This window comes from Octopus sinensis, linkage group LG2, assembly GCF_006345805.1.
Source record: "Octopus sinensis linkage group LG2, ASM634580v1, whole genome shotgun sequence".
NCBI classification, from domain to species: Eukaryota; Metazoa; Mollusca; class Cephalopoda; order Octopoda; family Octopodidae; genus Octopus; species Octopus sinensis.
Genome location: NC_042998.1, coordinates 54,432,912 through 54,454,839, shown reverse-complemented (window position 1 = coordinate 54,454,839; position 21,928 = coordinate 54,432,912). Strand labels below are relative to the sequence as shown.

At 35.3% G+C, this 21,928-nt stretch overlaps 1 protein-coding gene across 2 annotated transcripts in view; it reads left to right on the top strand.

The window, feature by feature from the left end:
- The window catches only part of LOC115224684 (katanin-interacting protein-like), a 656,564-nt gene that overhangs the window by 295,205 nt on the left and 339,431 nt on the right, over positions 1 to 21,928 (top strand). For both annotated transcript variants that reach the window (XM_036513321.1, XM_036513315.1), the window contains exon 27: positions 8,782 to 8,896. In XM_036513321.1, the coding sequence (XP_036369214.1) occupies positions 8,782 to 8,896 (115 nt within the window). The remainder of the gene's footprint in view (positions 1 to 8,781; positions 8,897 to 21,928) is intronic.

Here is a 21,928-nt window from a genome sequence, read left to right as displayed (position 1 = left end):
GTGCATGCCATCAAAGTGACACTGAGGTACAAATATATGAAGCCCAATGATAAGGATACACCAGGCTTGTGCATCACAACCACATGTACATGACATCATGATCTGATATCAAGATAAACAGAGTGTGGCCTTACAGGTGGGGCCCAGTTAAAAATTGTTTCATGCCAAGTAGCCCATCTCACTCAAAAGGTCCCTGAAAAGGCTGTTGTTTGAGAATGTTGAATGAAACACCCATATCTCCAGAGCTGAATTATTCAAAGCCCAAAGAATTCCTCTCAACACATAGCTATAATGCTCCCCCACTATTCCTGTTCGTGATCAGAGATGTACATATCATCAGCCACCAAGGGACGTGGTCAATTGGTGAAAGTGAAGTAACCGACAAGCAAATCTTTGGTATTGAGCAGAATATTTGCTGTATACTGTCTTTTACACTAAGACAAAACATGTACATGATAACTCTTCCAATCAGTTAAGATCAGAAACCATGAGAACCATGCCTGGTATTGCTTCAGGGAAAATTATCATTATTATTATTATTATTATTTTTTGCATGACAATAATGTTAGTGATTCCGTTAGTTTTGTTCACTGAACATCAAGCCATGACTCTTTGATTCAGCTACACTTCAAGGTTCTAGCTGTCTTGAACTGGATAAAAGCAAATTTTATCATCACCACCACCACTACCACCACTGCTTTTATCATTATTATGTTTTGATGCATATGAATGCTTCTTATAATTGCTGTAAAGAATTTGGATTATTTCCAAGTTTTAATAGAAGAAATTTTCCAATTTTGATTTATTTTGTAAACAGGGAATTATTAGGATAACTGTCCAAATGTTTTAGTTGGTTGTCTGTCCCAGTACATGTCACAGACAAAAGGTCTGGCTTCCAGCTATTATTTTATTTCTATCCAAATAATTTTCTTATGTTTATAGTGTATTCAGTATGACTTCTTGAGGTGAAGCAAGCAATACTGACAAGAAAGATGTTAGCCTCCTCAAAAGAAAACAATAGAATCATTTTTGAATACATGCAAATGAAATTTTAGTTGCTGTACAAACAGATCTGAAGAAAAGATGAAAAAAGATAGGTGCAGGCATGGCTGTGTGGTAAGAAGCTTTCTTCCCAACCATATGGTCCCAGGTTCAGTCCCACTGCATGGCACCTTGGGCAAGTGTCTTCTGCTATATCCTCAGGTCAACCAAAGCCTTGTGAGTGGACTTGGTAGGCAGAAACTAAAAGAAGCCCTTTGTATGTTTGTGTTTGTCTCCCACCACTGCTTGATGACTTTGGTTGCTGTGTTTATGTCCTGGTAACTTAAAAGTTTAGCAAAAGAGACTGATAAAATAAGTACCAGTCTTAAAAAAAAAAATAAGGAAGCCTTTAATGTATTTTTTATTTTGTCATGACTGGCTTCCAACTCGGGTCACAACAACAAAGTCCACCCACCACACTTCTTTGTTTATCATCACTGCCTCAAGTTCCTGGATACATTCCAGGCCAGTGTCTGAAATCAAGTTGTCAATGTGTGATGACATTTTCCTCTTAGATAACATGAAGTGAGTTCCACAAGGACTGATTTGGATGCTTCCTATTCAGGGTGGTGCATGCAGTGACCAGATAGTTTGCAGCTGTCTTTGACTGATCTTTTCAATAACTTTTGGCAGGTCCCCATAAAGGCATTCATTTGTCATGTGTTGTTGCTGTTTCTCATTTAGGATTTCACTTCCTCACATTTCCTCTTGATACACTGTGATTATCTCCCACTCTCCTTCCCTCACCTCACTGCCCTGCTCACTGTTTTGCTGCTTTCCCCCACCTCATTTTTATACCCAGGATTTCACCAGTCACTGCAATCCCCACTCCTACTCGTGCTTCTTGGCAATACCTACCACATATATTATGCTCTGGCAATTGTCACCATTTATCTCTCTCTCTCTTCCTTACTCTCCCATTCCATCTATGCTCTGATCCTTGTTAATCATGAGTATACTCTTGCTCTTCACCACCATCTCTCTCCTGCTCTCTCTTGTACTTATCATGTGACACAAAATGCCCCCTCCCCTCTCAAAATTCCTTGTCTTGCTAATTGCATAGTGACCCTGCTTGTGCTGGTGGCATGTTGAAAGCACTCAATCCACTCTATAGAGTGGCTAGTGTTAGGAAGAGCATTCGGCCATAAAACCCCTGCCAAAACAGACATAGTAACCGAGAGTAGTCTTGTCCCTGGCAGGGTTTTTGCGACTGGATGTCCTTCTTAACACCAACCACCCACTCAGCCAGCAGAGTAAACTGGGTGCTTTTTACGTGACATGAGCACAAGCAACATCAGTTTTGGCATGGTTATTACGGCTGGATGCCCTTCCAAACACCAACCACTTTACAGTGTGGACCGGATTCTTTTTACATGGCATCAGTACTGGCAGGATCACCAAGTAACTTGCGAGACAAAGAACTGAATTTCCAGCTAGTTGAGTTAATGTGTAAGCTGCTATCATTCTACAAACGTGTGTATCATTACAGTTCTATATTTGAGAGATGAGGAATTATGTACATTATTTACATTACTTACATTCGACGGATATTTGTCCTCATCTTGTTTGTTGTTAACACAATGTTTCGGCTGACATACCCTCCAGCCTTCTTCAGGTGTCTTGGGGAAATTTTGAATCTAGGTTCTCATTCCTAAGGTATTCTTCAATGTTATTATTATTGATTAGGTCACTGCTTGGAATCGAACTCGGAATCTTGGGGTTAGTAGCCTGCGCTCTTAACCACCACGCCATATGCCCATGGGCATATCAGCCGAAACATTGTTTTAACAACAAACAAGATGAGGACAAATATCCATCAAATGTAAATAATGTGTGTATCATTGATATAATTTTTAGGCAGAATTAGTTTCATACAATGCATGACCTAGCTGCATCTTTGAACTGCAGGTAGAATCCAACCTACAGGCTTCCACACAGTTTCTAGTTATCCAGTTGCACAAGGTTTGGGTTGACTTGGAGTAGTTGTAAAAGATACTCAACCCTTTAGTTTCCAGATTACTTTGTCAGATGTATTGCTTATTTATTCACATTGTTCTGAATTAATCATGCATTATCTTGTAGTTTTGAGATTTTTATGAGGTCACTGTTAACTTTTTGAATGATGTTATAGGGTTGGTGCGAAAGGCCAGAGCTGGCCAGTCTGAACATAAAGCAGGTAGAATATTTTGGCCAGATATGGCCTGTTTAAATATTACTCCTTTTCTCTTTTAATTGTTTCAGACATTTGACTGCGGCCATGCTGGAGCATCGCCTTTAGTCGAGCAAATCGACCCCAGGACTTATTCTTTGTAAGCCTAGTAATTATTCTATCGGTCTCTTTTGCCGAACTGCTAAGTTACGGGGACGCAAACGCACCAGCATCAGTTGTCAAACGATGTTGGGGGTGGGGGAGACAAACACACACACATACACACACACACACACATATATATATATATACACACACACATACATATACATACATATATACGACGGGCTTCTTTGAGCTTCCGTCTACCAAATCCACTCACAAGGCTTTGGTCGGCCTGAGGCTATAGTAGAAGACACTTGCCCAAGGTGCTACACAGTGGGACTGAACCCGGAACCATGTGGTTGGTAAGCAAGCTATTTACCACGCAGCCACTCCTTAAAGAGTTAAACATGATGCCATTCTTATTGGATCAAGCCAGGCACAATCTTGTGATTGCAGGGCATGCTGCATCTGCTTTGTGGCAATGATACTGTACAGTAGTAAGTGGAAATGTTAAAGAATTTCCGTGACTCTGGTAGTGATTGCTGATTATTAGATTATGCATCGAAACTCCATAGAACTTTTGAATTCTCAAGTTTACAAGACAGGTATAATTTCACGAGACATTACCTATCACATTATGTTTCCCTTTAAGTTGTGAAAAGATAAATAAATAAATAAATAAATAAAAAGAAACGGATATCCAGGTGTTGTATATAATGGTTTTTCTCCAAGAATGTTTTATGGTTATAATATTAGACAACAAATCTAACAAGTGTGTTATTTCAGAAAACAAGACTCTCAGGCAACATTTATAACATATTATAGGAATTATCAATGTGTGTCTAGTAGCGAAAACCAATCATTGTATGGAAAAATGTTGCTGCTGCAATGTCTATGGGAGATTTTTTTTTTCCTTCATAAAAGATAATGTGTTTATTTATTAATGTCTTGTGGTTTGAAATAGGCACTGGCATGGCTGTATGGTAAGAAGTTCGCTTTGAAAGCACATTGTGTTGGGTTCAGTCCCACTATGTGGCACCTAGGGCAAGTGTCTTTTATAGCCCTGTGCCAACAAAAACCCTGTGAGTGGACTTCATAAACTGTTGCATATATGAAGATATATATATTTGTGTGTGTGTATGTATATATATATATATATGTGTGTATATATACACACACACACACACACACACACACACACATATATATATGTATATATATATATACATATACACACACACACACATATATATATCTTCATATATACAGCAGGCTTTTGTCAGTTTATGAAGGTCACTACCTATAATCTTAGGTAACCACAAGCTTTCAGTAGCTTTCAAGTATTCAAAACCTTCCTGACATTCTTTCCTGTCCATGAGGCAAACTTTCTGTTGAAGCCCTATTCCACTCTCCTTCAATTATTTGTCTATATCTTTGCTTACAGTTCCCAATGCTCCAATTATTAGATACAAAACCTCCACAGTTGCCATACTCCAGATTGTTGCAATTTCAAATTTTAAGGGATTATATTTCTTTTGTTTTCCATCCATTATTATCAATATTATTATTATTATTACCACCACCTCCACCTTAGCGAAGGCGGAGATATTGTTTTCAGTCGTGTTTGTTTGTTTGTTTCTCCGTGGACAAGATATCTCAAGAACTGCCCAATGGATTTGGATGGAAATTTCAGAGATGTTTGGTCTTGTGACTGGCAGGAACGGATTACATTTTGAGATTGATCCAGTACCAAACAAGGATTTTAGATTATTTATTATATTTACGTTACGTCATTACAATCATATGTCTTTCGAGTCTTTCTCAATTATCTCCCTTTGAGATGGTTCCAAAGTTTTATTTTCATTTCTCTATTATTAATTTTACTCGCATCTCTATCTTAGTAGAAACTGATGAATAAAGAAATCAAACTATATAAGCAAGTGGCAGCAAAACCATTCAGAAATTGAATAACACTAACATAATTTTATAAGATATATATATTATATATTATACATGCATATTAACACTTTACAGTATACTTACATATATACATACATCTATACATCAATCTAAAACAACAGGAATACTAAAGGAAACCTGGAATTTAAAAATTTAAAAATTCCTGAGTAAAACTTTTTATTATTACTCTGCCTTTGAATGGTGAATTTGTTGACTTTGGCTCGTATTAGATAAAGATAAACTATTTATTACTGTTACTAAATTTTCTACAGCCACCTTCACATTCCATGACTACCATCGCGATTGATCCGGTACCGGACAAATATTCCGGATTATTTTTCCATTTTTTTTTACTTAATTTTTGAGAGCATTTGGGTTCATGTTTCATATTCTTGTTTGTGAGAGCAATCAAGTTTATTTCTGATATTCGCATTTTAATAATCATCTCCAGCTAATCGTTGAGCGGACATTGGTGTTGCTTAGGTGGAAGTTTGCACTATCTGAGTGCTCTTGTTGTCATTATTATTATTATTATTATGATTATTGTGAGGATGCTTGGCCTATTGGTTAGGATGTTGCCCTTGTGATTGCAAGATTGTAGTTTCAGTTCCTAGATGAGGTGGTGTGTTGTGTTCTTGCGTGAAACATTTTATCTCACCTTGCTCTGCAATCACATCGACACCTGATGCATGGCACACCATGCACCAATTTAGGCAATTTTGATTTGATGGTGTGATGAAGCTAATATACAGAACATACATTTTGTCACTATAAACAAATCATTTGTGTTGCTTGTTCAGCAAAAAAGCCGAACTCCTATACATCATCTTTGATGGGAGAATCCATCATCATCATTGAATGAGAGAGTAGTTCATGCCATCAAAGTGACACTGGGGTACAAATATACAAAGCCCAATATATCCATCATGACCACTCATCTGATAAGGGTACACCAGACATGCATCACAACCATATGTGCATGACATGGTGATTTCATATGAAGATAAACAGCACATGGCCTTGTAGGTGGGGCTCAAAATTTTCTTCAGGTTGAGCAGCCTATTCCACTCAAAAGGTTCCTGAATAAGGTTTGTTTAAGGATGATAAACAGAGCACCCATGTTTTCAGAGGTGAATTATTCAAACAGGAAAGAATTTCTCTCTACACATGACTATGATACTCCCCCGCTGCTTCTGCTTGAGATCAGAGATGCGCTATCATCACCCACTAAGTGACATGTTCAACTGGTAATGGTTAAGCAACTGACAAGCAAATCTGTGGTATTGAGCAAAATGTTTGTTGTAGGCCATGTTTTGCACCAAAACAAAACATGCACATGATAACATTTCCAATCAGTTAAGACCAGGAGCCATGAAAGCCAATATCTGACTGCCTAGAAGTTGATAACTTGTTACATAGGTGACCTAATTAGTAAGAATGGAATAGTGAAAGTTGAGGGAATTGGCAACAAAGGGTTTTTCTTTTGGAAAAAAGAGAAGATTGCATGATACTTGTGTATAAAACATGGGTGCTGGATTCAGGCAAAGAAATGAATTGAACCTGTTCTGCTGGATGTGAAGTTCATGAATGACAGCACGATTAAGCTGGGAGAAAAACAATATATAAGGAGAATGATGGGTAGTGTAGAAAAGAGTGGATTTTATTACAAAAGCACAAAAAAAGAAACTGACCTTGTTTGTGCTGGTGTCATCTAAAGAGTGCTGGTGTCATCTAAAAAGTACTCAGTCCACTCTGTGGGGTGGGTCTTAGGAAGAACATTCATTCATAAAAACCATGCCAAAACAGACATCAAAGCCTGGTGCAGTCCTCTACCCAGCCAGCTCCTATCAAACCGTCCAACCCATGCCAGCATGGAAATCAGACTTTAAATGATTATGATGGTGGGGATTATTATTATTATTGGTGGTAGTGGTAGATGACATTCACATCAAATTCAGTACATGACTGGTATTTGTTTTATTGAAAAGTCCTTCATTCTTTTGGTGTCATTAAAATAAAATCATTCATCTCATGAAAGTCTTGGCTTTGTAAGGAGACACTCTAGTGGTTCATCATCATAATTACCAAATTATATTTTTTGCTAGACATTTTTTTCTCTTTTTTTATTTTCAACTGCTTTGAATGAAGATTTTAGCTACTAAAAATCAAATGTAATTTCTTTGAAGTATCTCAGTGCTGCAATATCGATTGATTTACTACCTTTCCTGTTATAGCATTAATGTGGTAGGAAAGCTTTTCTTAAGGGTACTAAAATAGGAATTTACATTAATAATTGGCTTCTCAACCTATTTTCATGTCATTTACTTGCTTGTCACCTTCACTCCTCAGAATGCATTCATTATGTATTGGATTTATTGTGTTAGATGTACTTTTAGTACATGTTTAATATTACTGTGTATTATGTTTAATTATGTTCTATTACTGTCTTGTGCTACGAAACCGTGTACTATTACTGTTGTTGTTGTTAAACGGATTATCAAACAAAAAATGAAAAAAAACGACATCTCTGTTTTTGGATTTGATTTTATTTGTGACTCAAGAGGCCTGAGGCAAAATATTCCAGCCAACATCATTCTACATTTATGTATACAGTGTAAATGTTATAAATATTGATATTTTAATTCAATGCTGTTTGAAGCATGTATATTGATTTAATTTTTGTCTGGCCAGCTTTTGCACAAATCTGTAAATCTTTTGTTTACTGCTTTCTATATCAGAACAGATATTTTAGTCTAGCTGAGAGTGCCTGAATGTGTTTATTTTTCACTGAAGAGCCCAAATTAAGTTGAAACACTTGGGTCTGATGATCCACTGATAACATTTTGAGTGAACCTTATATTGATCAGCCCCATTCAGTCATCATCATCATCGTTGTCGTTTAACGTCCACTTTCCATGCTAGCATGGGTTGAATGATTTGACTGAGGTCTGGCGAACCAGATGGCTGCACCAGACTCCAATCTGATTTAGCAGAGTTTCTACAGCTGGATGCCCTTCCTAACACCAACCACTCCAAGAGTGTAGTGGGTGCTTTTACGTGCCACCAGCACGAGGGCCAGTCAGGCGGTACTGGCAATGGCCACACTCAAATGGTGCTTTTTATATGCCACCTGCACAGTAGCCAGTTCAGTGGCCCTGGCAGCGACCTCGCTAGAATGTTTTTTTTTTCATGTGCCACCAGCACAAGTGCTAGTAGGCGATCCAGGTAATGATCACGCTCGAACGGTGTTTCTAATGTGCCATCAGCACGGAGGCCAGCTCATTGCTCTGGCCCCGATCTCACTCATATGGTTCTCTGTATATAAATTACGTTATGCAGAATGTTATTTTACTCTATTTGCTAGTGGTACACAGCATCCTGCCAGTTTTAAAGGAGTAGGAGACGTTGTTTTAATGGTAGAGAGGGAAAAACATAGCACTTAGTATCTTACATTCCAATAAACATAATTCAAAAGCAGTAACATAATTGTAAATCATCTTCTTTGTTTTTATTCCTGTTATTCTAAGGACCGTCCTTTCACTCAAGCTTGTGGGAATGATGCTGATCTACAAGACCACATGTCAACATTAGATCTTATGGATTCCCTTGATAATGAAAATTCCTCAGTTTTAAAAGGAAAATGTAAGTAGAAAATATTATATTTTCACTCCACACATCGCCTTTCATTCATCATCATCGTCATTGTTTCAATATCCACTTTTCCATGCTCACATGAGTCAGATGGAATTTAGAATTCGTTGAGGCAGATTTTCTTCAGCTGGATGCACTTCCTGTTGCCAACCTTCACCTGTTTCTAAGTAAGGCAATATTATCCTGTAGCCATTCATGTGCTTCATGAGAGACTGGAAATAAACTGCATTGTTTGTATGATGGTGACACTTGTTTACAACTATCACATGATCTCAAAAATGATGGCTAATCGTAGTATTTTGTATATAACTAAGGTACAAAATACGGTACATACTAATCACAGACACAAACATTCACATACTTTTTTGTTCCTTCTCGAGTCATGCCTGGCTCATAAGGGCCAGTTTCCTGGTTTCCTTGGCATATAGGTTGCAAGATGCAGGAAGAAAGAGTGAGAGAAAGTTGTGGTGAAAGAGTCAGCAGAAGTTCGCCATTACCTTCTGCCGGAGCCACATGGAGCTTAGGTGTTTTGCTCAGAAACACACACATCGCCCGGTCTGAGATTTGAACCCACGATCCCTCGACCGCGAGTCTGCTGCTCTAACCACCAGGCCATGTGCCTCCACTATTCACATACTTCCCTTGCACACACACACATCATCATCATCTTCGTTTAACGTCCGTTTTCCATGCTAGCATCGGTTGGATGGTTCGACTGGGTCTGGGAAGCCAGGAGGCTGCACCAGGCTCCAGTCTGATCTGGCATACATGCCTATACTCACAAAGAGTTGAAACACTATTTGATTTTTTTTCAGCATTGAATGTTCACCATCCCACTTCCATTGCACACAAACACACACACATTCACATGACTCCCTTTTATATACACATACATATACCCATGCAGAGTTGAAATGCTGTTTGATTTTTTTTTTACCATAGAACTTCTATCATCCCATTTCCAAGTTTGCCATTACCCCTTCCTTCCTTATTTATCTATCACTCCTTCCTTTCGTATTCATTATGTTGTGATGGAGAAATACACAAGAGTATTATTACAGTAGAAGATATAGATGGTAAATCAAATTGTCAATGTTCACATATTCACATACTTCCCTTGTACATGCACACACGTTGACACATATACTCAAACAGAGTTAAAATGCTGTTTGATTTTTCTTTTCAGTATTTTCACCATCCCATTTCCATTGCACACGCACACACACAAACATTCACATACCTCCCTTTTACATACACACACATATACTCACACAGAGTCGAAACATTGATTTTTTTTCCACCCCTTCCTTTCTCATTCATATGTTGTGACGGAGAAAAACAGAGGATACATGATGCACTCTTTGCCACTTCCTCTCTCTCATTGCTATTACTTTCTCTCACTCCTTCTCAGTCAGGGCTATTAATCTCACTAGTTGTCTTTCATTGAATTACTATTTTCTCTCCTCCCCCTTCACCTATACTACTCTTTCTCCTTGCCCTCCTGCATGATTTTGGAGAAATAGATATGTATACAAATAATAATAATGTAATTCCAAACTTACAGGGTAAAATTCAATTTAGCAATTCCAAATAACTATGTATACAAATATATAAAAACACTATGCTCATTATTATATTATCTTTTATCTATCTCAGTTATTAGATTGTGGCCATGCTGGAGCACCACCTTGAAAACCTTCTAGTTGAATGAATTGACCCCAGTACTTATTTTTTTAAAGCCTGGTACTTATTCTATCTGTCTCTGTTTGCTGAACTAAGTTAAAGGGATATAACCAAACCAACACCAGTTGTTAAGTGGTGGCAGGGGACAGACACAAACACACACACACATATTTACACATGTGTGACGGGTTTTCTCATTCTCCATCTCCCAAATTCACTCACAAGGCTTTTTGTTGGCCCAAAGCCATACCAGAAGACACTTTCCCAAGGTGCCACACAGTAGGACTGAACCAGGAACCATGCAGTTGGGAAGCAAGCTCCTTATCATACAGCCACGCCTATATGTGTGTGTGTGTTTGTTTATGTCCTTGTCCTGTTATTGCATGATAGTTATAAATGAGTATTGCTGTCATACAAGCAATGTCATCCATTTCCAGTGTTCTGCGAAGACATGTCTGGACTTAGGGGGAAATACCACCATCACCATGCTTGCAAACAATTGAGGGCTAACGGCAATGGAAAGGTTATCTGGCTGTACAAAATCTGCCTCAATAAATTCTGTCTGACCTGTGTAAGAAGGCAAAAGTAGATGTTCGAAATGATAACGATAATGATGATGAGGGGGAGGAAGAAGAGGAGGATGCATTCACAATAATCCGAACTTGATAATTTCAGAAGCCTTTCTGACTTTTGCTGTTTCTTCTTCTCATTATTATTTTAACTTCTTTCACATTAATCGAAACATCGTTTGCATTTGTGATGATTATATCGGAATATTTACTCTTGATATTTTAGGTTGTTTTTTTTTTTACTTTTTGCTTTCTGTTTGTTTTTCTGTGAGGTTTTTGTTTTTCTATTTCATTGCCTTAATATTCTTCCTATTATTTTATTGATTTTTTTTTCTTTTTCTTTTTTTCATTTCTTTCAAATCATTTAGCAAATTATTTTCTCCCTGTTAACCTTGTCTTATACTATTTGGCACATCATCAATAATTTCCTTATTTAAATTACTTGTTTATTTTAATTGTTTTTTATTCTCACTTCAACTCTGGATGGTAGGCATAGATGGGCAGGGGGATAGGGAAAGGAATTTTCCAAATAGGTGCCATTTCATCTGATTGTTTTGTTTTTGTTCCACACACACACAGACACACACATATATAGAATATATTCTTTCCTATAATTGAAAATAGTTTGAAGTAAACTTTAGTAAATAAATTGAAAATAAAAAGCAAAATCATTTAATAATGCTCTAAAGAAAATAAATTACCTCATCAGTAAAATTTTGATCGTTTAACGATTTGTATGTAGACAGAATTGGGTAAAAGTAAAATAAAAAAAACAACATATTTACTGAACTGTACATTATGGTCTAAGGATGAGTGAACACATTGGTTTTTGTATTTTGTTCCTTTTTTACAAAAATAATGCAAGTCGCAAACAGACATACATAGAAGCATACACACACACACATGCACGCACGGTTTTAGAAATTGAATGATGGTACGAAATATAATGGCACTAAATAAAATCATTTACATTCTACACTGCAACAAAATGTTTTAAAGAGAAAAAGAAATATTCATATTGGTAGAAAGTTTAATAAAGGAATAAAAGAAAAGATTACATTTTTAGTGACTTGATTTGAACTGAAAGACTGTGAACGTACTGTAATGTTTAGATGCAAGCCTCTAATGAGATTCATGTTTTTAATTTAATTTCCTTTCTTTTTTCTTTTTTTTTTTGCATTTTGTTTGTAAATTTGTCTTTTTCTTTTTATAGATAAACTGTTTGTTTATGATTTGTTCTTTATTTTGAAAAAAAATAAAAAGAAAAGAAAAAATATTTAAATATATTTCCAATCAGTATTACTGTGTAAAAGAGAGATAAGTATTCCATTTTGGAAATAAATAAATGTATAAATAAATAAAATGAAATAAATCAGGATAAAACTAAAAGCAATAAACAACAAAAAAAAAAACAGGAAAAGAAACAAAGTAATGAATATTTACAAAATAAAATGTTCTTAGAGATAAGAACAAAGTTAAAATCGAGAAGCAATTGTAGAACTGAACAATATTTAACATCATTATTACACTCTTCTATAGAAATGCATCATTTAAAGATTATGTGATGAAGGTTTAGCTCTGTGTGTGTATGTGTATGTGTGCAACAAAACAGACATTGTCTTTTTAATTTGGAAACTAAATATTATCTTTTTCACAACTGATCATAACCAAGGTAATTCCACATCAGTGAGAGAGCATAACATGGTTGCACTAAGCATTAGGAATAGCTGCCAAATCTCCGTTCAGATCTAACCTTAATGTTTCAAAAATAAGAAGAGCATCCCAGATTCACTGCTAAAAAAACAAAAAAAAAAACTCAAGCATAGTCTGGTTGTGTTAGAACACATCTGATTATAGACTACCTCAATTAATATTAAGATGAAGCTTATCAACAATACAAAGTTATTCTATTCTCTTGGGTAAGTAGCATTTTGCACATCTGGAATTAAGAACCAATGAATACAATACCATTGTGAACTATATATATATATGTGTGTGTGTGTGTAGATATATATATATATATATATATATATATATATATATATATATCAATTGGTGTTGCAAGATTCTTCATGTGAAATCGTGTGTTGAAACAGATATTGTTGTATTTCGGGATGGTCTTTTTATTTTTTTTTTTTTTGCCAAATAAACACACGCACTATTTATTTTTTCTTCACTCATTTTTTACTGTTCTTATTTTATTATTTTAACTCATGTCCATTGTCCAGAAATCTTTCGTCACACATCTGTGACCTCTTCAGCGACACTTTATTTGAAAATTTTTCATATTTTCTTTTATGTTTACTGTGGAACTACAGCATCCCAAAATCCATTATGGACTAATGGATCAGGATCTTTATTAAGAAACTAAATGTAAAAGGCTGATAAGGAAATATGAAAAGTCTATCATAATAAAAAAGGATCAGACTTAAACATAGCTGTATCTTTAATATAACATCTCCAAAAGCAAAAACCAGACCCTCTTTACACAAATTATATATATACATGTATGTATGTATTTAAAATGTGACCTCGTGTGTACCGTTGGCTATTTTTTTTTCCTCTGTCTTCCCTTCTCTGGATCTTTCCTTCTTCTATGTTTCCGACGAAGAGCTCCGTTCGAAACGTTAAACCCTCCTTCTTCCCTTCTTTCCTGAGCGTCCAATAATACTATATTTGTTCCACGTCCTCGCGTTGTTGTGTTTTTTTGTGTTTTCTTGTTTGGATTAACTTTATGTATTATGTACATATGTATGTATCATCACCATTAAACATTCATTTTCCATACTGGCATATGTATGCATGCACATGTACACATACACACACACACACACACACATTTACTTGCATACAAGGCGAAATAGTATAAAGTGCTAAAATGTTGTGTAAACATTCAAACATTGTCTCCATCTTTCCAAATCCTGTTGCATTTCACACAGAATTTTGTTGTCCTCCAAAGTTATCTTGGTGTATAAGTTGACCTACCTCTCTTAGCTATAAATTTTGAAGCAATTTGACTTACATGCTGGAAAAAACATTATGTACGTGGGGGTACCCAAAAGTAACTGGAAACGTTCTCTCTGGGACAAGCCCATTGTAGTTCAGGCTTCCATCACTAGAAGCCACTTGATGTGACCCTCAGGCATCCTGTTAGGTCATACTGCCATGTGGTGCATCTTTGTTTTGCAGTGCTTCTCCCCTGTTCATCAATTTTTGCAATGACTGAAATTAAGGAACAGCATGTGCCCATGAATTCTGTTTTCTACTGGAGAAAATGGCAGTCAGAACAAGTGTCATGCTTGAAGCATTCTACAAGGCCACTACCATGAGCAAAACACCTGTTTACGAGTGGTTTTCATGCTTTAGGATTGGTCACTTATCACTTGAGGACCAACCTTGTTGAGGGCGATCGTCAACATCCCAAATGAATGAAAGCATCATGAAAATTCATGAACTGATCTTAGAGGACCATTGCTGAACAATTGATAAACTTGTTGATATGATTAGTGTGTTCTGGAGTTCCTGCCAATGAATTTTGAGTAAGGAATTGTAAATGAAAAGAGTTGCAGCAAAATTTGTGTCTCACTTGCTCACGGAAGATCAAAAGCAGTCACATCTGAATGCATGTCATGAACTAACAGAACAGCAGGAAGTTGATCCAGACCCGTTTTTGAAGGTCATCACTGGTGTTGAAAGCTGGTGCTATGGAATTTGCAGATGTGGAAGAAGTGAGGAAAGAAATCACGGAAGCATTAAAAGACATCACTTCACTAGAGTTTTAGCACTGCTTCCAGTTGTGGAAAACGCATGTGGACCGATGCATTGCTTCAAATAGTGAATATTTTCAAGGCAATATAAGTGTACACATGTAAAACTAAGTGAATAAAATCATATTGCAATATTCCAGTTTCTTTTGGGTACCACCTCATACATATTTGATACCTTTGTATAAACTCAAGTGTGAGACCTTTGTTGTCAAAATCATATTAGGAGAAAATTCTCCCCAAACAATTTTTGTTGTTTGTGTATTAATATGTTTCATCAGTTGCAACTGCTGAATCAGTCTTTCATATCCTTGTATGAACATATGTTCTGATATATATATATATATAAGAATAACAAATAGTACATTTGCTGATGTGTACAAAGCTTGGTCACATTGAAATTAATCAAATAGTGGTACATAAAGTAGCTTTGAATGAAATATGTGTACATTCATATTTAATATGTTTGTATACCCTTGGGCTTAGGAAGATCTTTAGCTGTGAAAGAGTCTCAAGAGAAAATATTCCTCATAGACAATGTGTGTGAAAACACATCGGGCTATGAATGACCTTACCAGATTGTATGCTGCCTGCGTTTCTGCATTGTTGCTGGGGCTGCAAAAGATTGATTCAGTATTTGTTGCAGTTGAATAGTAATGATACAGATATGCATGCATTTTTCAATCCAATGACATTAACAGCCCACTGGTACGTTTTCACATATACTGTGTATGAAAATTTAGTCCTAATACTATTTTCACTAGAGATCTTACCACATTTGAACTTAGGCAAACATGTTTAATGAAAACTCATGCATTTTTACACACACTCTCTCTCTCTCTCTCTCTCTCTCTCTCTCTCTCTCTCTCTCTCTCTCTCTCTCTCTCTGTAACAATATTTAATGCATTTGTTGATATTCAGATATAGGAAGATCTCTCACTGCAGATACTGTCTCAGAAGAAAATTCTCCTCATACACAATATATGCAAAAAATAAACCATCATTGAGTCATTAATGTTGTCCTCTGGTTGCCAGTTGCCTGCATATCTGCATTGTTATGCTCCATGACCATTAATGTTGATTCAGTCTGTTAAAGCTCTGTAATAAATACATTTCTGTTTATAAGAACAGCCGTTCTTGCAGGCCTGTAAAAGATTGATTCGGTCTTCAAAGCTGATGAAGTGTAACAATACAGAAACATGCATCCTATGGTTTATTTCATTCAATATTACTTTGCACATGCCAGCAGATGTAATATTTGCTGTTATTAGAAAATTTTGAAATTACAGTTGTGGGGAATGTAGCCAATCTTATTGTCTTGAACTAGAAAATGCCACTGTGAGAGCTTTGCTATGGGGCTCATTAAAGTTAATCACCCTGAGGCTGCTCCTGGTTCTATAATAAAAACTTTGTTTTAAAGTGATCAAAATTAGAGCCTTCACTCAATCAAAATTCCACGTTAATTTATGTTCCAAACACCAGGTTAATAGTGACAATTATTCTGCTAAATTCTTCCTCATTTAAAAAATTTATTGAAACATAGGTTGTATATTTCAAAAGAAATATGGTAAGAAAAGAGTTGTGTATCTTTTAATAAATTGTTAGAATACTTTCTCAGAGTCATATCTCTCCCCAACATCTGAGTGAACGGTTGCACTTTAAGTACTTTTAGATACATGCAGATGAGGCTCTTTTATACAATATTCAGTCATGTTTTACTTCAACACATTCTGTTATTCACATACACTGCATATAAGCTTATATATATGTTTATTTTTGCATGGGTATATGCATATTCTTGCATTTATGAATATATGTGTATTAAGTTTTCGTTTTAGATGGAATAGAACCAAGTAATATAATCAAATTGATAAGCATTTTTAATCCCATCGAGATTCATCCAAAATTCATTTTTTGGCATATGGTGCTAAATAGGAATTATTTATATTTATTTACATGAAGTCTATGTATTTCTAGACCAAAAAAAAAAAAGCTTATTCTTACTTGTATTATATTTTTCATTTTTGTAAATTTTTTCTTGTTTGTTAACCAGATCCATCCTTTTGTGTATTCATAAATGTTATATAATTTTAAAAAATCATCATGGGAGATAATTTTTCTTACAAGCACAAACAACAACCATCAGTTTAATCTCTCTTATTTCATTTTGTTATTTTCCAATTTTTCCTCTGAGACTTTTTATCAAAACAGAGTCTGTCATATTTTGTTTAAAAAAAAAACAAAACAAATTACTGTATTTATCATAAAACTCCCTTGGTTTCCCATCATCTATCTGTAGTTAGAAATTCGAGAGATAGTGTAAATAACTGGGACTACTGAAGTAGAAACTGGGGAAAAAAATTATTTCAAAAGAACATGCTTCATATTTGAAGAGTTATTTGGGACTTGTTTCGAAATTTTAAATGATGTTTTATTGATCTTTCTCTACTGATCAAGAAGAAAGTATTAAAATGTCATGTTAAAATACACTTACATTAAGAATTATCTATATTGTTTCTAGGGATCAGTTCTCCCTGCAGTTTTGGAGGTGGGGAATAATATATATCTTCTTAGTCTTTTGTTTTTTTTTTGGTTTTTTTTGTAAACAATCAATATTTATGTTTTAAGCTGACATCATATTATGTTCATATATACAAAAACAAAAGATTTAATATTTGCTGTCAGCATATTTCTTTGCATCACATTGAGTAGATATTATCTATTTATATATTTAAAAAAAAAATATTTTTGTTTAATGTTATTATATCTGTGTTGTTTATTGAAGGAGAGGAATTAAGCTTCTTCATGGCGATATCCTTCAAACTGAATATTATATATAATAAGTTCATAAAGCAATATTTAAAAAAACAATTTTGAAATAATACACTAACATAAGAATATCTTATATTCTATATTTGGGATCTGACTTATGTGTTTTATGTTATAGATTTCCCCCCATTAAGTACTGGGTTTTAGATAAATCACCCACAAGCTGTTCTTTGAAGTCTTATGCATTGTGGTTTTGGTAAAATTAGAAATAAATACTGTGACTGCTGTTAGAAAATGCACAATGTCATAAACCTTTATTTCAGTTATGTATCTGGTACACTTTATATTGCCACACTCCTGTATGTGGACAGGTGCATTTAAACTAACTACAAAGGGAAATTGCCATAAAATATAGCAAAGGTGGTCAAATTATTTGATAAGAAGCTCCACATATACTTTTTATTTCACATTCAGGTTCTGCAACATATATTTTTAAAATGATATTTACAAATAAAAAAAGATATATCATGATATTGTTTTAGTCATTAAATTAGATTAATCCATTTCTGCTTGTTGAGGGCTTTTGTTGAATTCTCAATTTCTTGTTGTTAATATTTAAAATGTGGTGACTAGGATTTTAACTCTTTTGTTACCATATTTCTGTTGATACACACTGCCTTTATTTCAATTAATTTTGATAATAATGAAGAATTTTGTAAATTAACTTCGTTTTTAATAATCTGATGTTTCAAGCGTAAATGAATATGAAATTTTGATGAAAGGTTTTAATTTAGATCACTTTAAAATGAAAAATTATGTAACATACACCCAAGGGCAGTTTCATGTGGGTTGGTATCAAAAGGTTCAATCTGTTTACAAAAAAAAAAAAATAGTACTGAAGCCCAATATGATCTTGGGAGCCACATAAAGGTTTGAGAGTTGTGTTTGGCTCATGGCTCATAAGCTGAGGTTTGATCTCTTGAAATATAGCAAACCTGAATACCAATTTCTTATTTAAACAAGAATCTGTGAGAAACTATATGGTAATGTAGTGTAACTGATATCAGTGAGAAACTGGAAAGTTATGTTAATCCCTAACACAAGATATACACACAATGTAGTCAGAAAACTATTATTACTTACAAAATTTGTTTAGGAAATTGATTTGAATAAATAATAGAAGATTTGCAATATTGTTTTTGTTATTTATTTGCAATTCCTATCAGACACTGTGAAATCTTAGCCAGAAGACTGAGAGCCGTTATCAGTATTTAAGTAGACGAAAATGCTGCATAAATATAGCATACATTTAAGCTATCTTCTGTCTCTATTAATATATGATGAATGAAATGTAGTTCCACTATTTCTACATTATTTCCAAAAGAAGTCAGAAGTCATCTATTATTGACTGATGTCAGGTGTTGAAATTTGTAATCTAAAGAATGTATATGTGCATCTTTCTTTCAACTCCACAGATTTACTTCCGTGGTCTGATACCCTATTGTTATAACTGTAATATCTATATTTCTTTAAAATGAAGAGATGCTTTTAATCTTTTTTCTACTATTTGGTTATCAAGATAGTTATTTCTTTTCCAAATTTTGCATTTCCTGTATGGGGAAGATGAATGCTAAAGAGCAGGAGAACTTTTATAGACGTCTAATGGTATCTAGTTTGGTATTCCATGCCTCTGTGTTCGAATATTGTATTCAGCACTGTCTTTCATCCTTATGGGATTGTAATTACAAGTTGAACCTCTGAAACCCAGAATTCTAACAACTATGGTCCTCCACATTTTGAATTTTTGGATTTTAGATTTTTTATACATTGCTTCAGAAAACAACAGCTTTGTTTGGAAGCATGATTTGTTGTGTTATTTCCTATTCTCAGATTAGTTTTAACTTTAATAAGACATCGATATATAAGTGGAATAAGTTGACAGCATTATGCTCAGATTTGGGCTCCCGTTAGTGGTAATTTTTTTCTGTTATCTCACATATTACCATAATGAGATAATGACCAGGTTTCAAGTTTGACAGTTTTAAGAAGTTCAATCTGACTCATCATAACAATCCTCCTCCTCCCCTCACTCTCCCCATCCCCCCTCTCCTCCTCCTCCTCCTCTTCCTCCTCCTCCTCCTCCTTGTAGTTGTCGTCGTCATCATCATTGTTGTTGTCATTGTTTGAATGCCCACTTTTTCATGCTTGCAAGAATTGGATGGCATTTATTGAAGTAGATTTTCTACAGCTGGGTGTCCTTCCTGTTGTTAACCTTTACTTGTTTCTAAGCAAGGTAATATTTCATCATAGCTGGGCATGTTTTTTCAGTACATTGGAAATGAATGCCATTTCTCTGCAACAAACATGCTATGGCAAGACAAAGAAACAAACATATATACACACACAAAGCTTTGGTTGCCCCAGAGTCATAGGAGAAGACACTTACCCAAAGTGTATTGCAATGGAACTTCTTAACCTCATAGTCACACTTACCAGATTCACTTACAAGATATTGGTCGGTCCAGGGTTATAGCAGAAGATACTTGACCAAGGTGGTACACTGGGACTGAACTGAAAAGCAAGTGGTGGCAAAACAAGTTTCTTAACCACAGCCATGTTTGAAGATAAAACGACTTGATAGTCTCAGCCTGATCATATGCCTACTTTTTAAGGACAGGCCCGGGGTTAAACAACAATAGCCACAACATTAGAGATAATGCCATCTAACACAGTAGTCATTAGGCTAATTACACCATATAATCATTTAAGGTTTCATCCACATTATATATTCAGAAGTTCTGAAAATAACAGTGTTATCTTGACCCAGATTAACTTAACACTTAATAATTGATTGCACCTAGTTTTAATCAATTTTAGCCTCTAGTGTTGTTAGCCATTTCAATTATGTTACCATTGCATGCCAAAGCATTCAATGACTTTTCCGAATATACTGGTATATGATAATATACTTGGTTTCTTAGAATCTAGAGGGTGCATGACCTAATGGTTAGAGTGTTACACTCATGATTGTGAGATTGTGGTTTCAGTTCCTGAACTGAGCGAAAGGCTTAATTTCCTGTTGTTCTGCAATCACTTCAACATTTGATGTTTAACACACCATCACCTGTACAGGCAATGCCAATTTGATGGAAAGAATGAGCTGGTGTAGTGTCCAAACATTTGATGCCTATAAACAAACCATTTGTGCAGGTTGGACAACACAAAATTACAGAACCATCATTGGTCATCTGCAATAAGTGAGAATAATATAGTAAGTAAATAGGGTAATGCTACTAGCAGGAGATGTTAGGAAGGTAAAGGAGGAAGATGAAATACTATAACTGAATAAATTAAGAGAAATTAAATGAAGTTATAAGTAATTAAAACTAAGTCAAAGAAAAATGAGAAGTTTCTTAGAATTTTTTTTTAAAGAAAATATTTTTTAAACACATTACACTCAAACCATTCATCATCTTACACAAGATCACCTCCTCCCTTGTCCTCTCTTCTCAAAGATCCCTGTCTTGTAAGATTACCTGGTAACTTTGCCAGTACAGATGCCACTTGAAAAGCATCCGGTCCACACTGTAAAGTGGTTGGCATTTGGAAGGGCATCCAGCTGTAAAAACCATGCCAAAACTGACCTTGCCTGTGCTGGTGTGAGATAAAAAGCACTCAGCCATCTCTACAGGGTGGTTGGTGTTAGGAAGAGCATCCAGCCATAAAAACCAAGCCAAAACAAACACAGAAGTATGGTGCAGACTTCTGCTTGGCCATCCCCTGTCAAACTGTCCAACCATCCAATCCATGCCAACACAGAACGAGAACATTAAATGATGATGATGATTACAATAGCAAAATCCACAACCTGGTATCTTGATGCTGCAAACGCATACCAGGCTTCCTTGTAAATAGTAATTTACACAAGACCAGCAGCCTCTCCCATGTAAAAATTGTCTCTCAGTTATAGAAAAGAGAATTTATGCCCTGAACTTATGATTCTGTGCAATTCAGTAGTTTAACCCTTTAGAATTTAGATTATTCTGTCAAAAGTGATGCTTATTTATTCATATTATTTTGAATTAATCCTACATTATCTTGTAGCTTCAAGAATTCACTGATGTGAGTATTTATTTTTAGAATGACATTGTAGTGTTAGTGTGAGAGGCCCTATATAGCCAGTTTGAGCGAAAAACAGAGAGAATATTTGGGCTAGATATGGCCAGTTTCAATGCTAA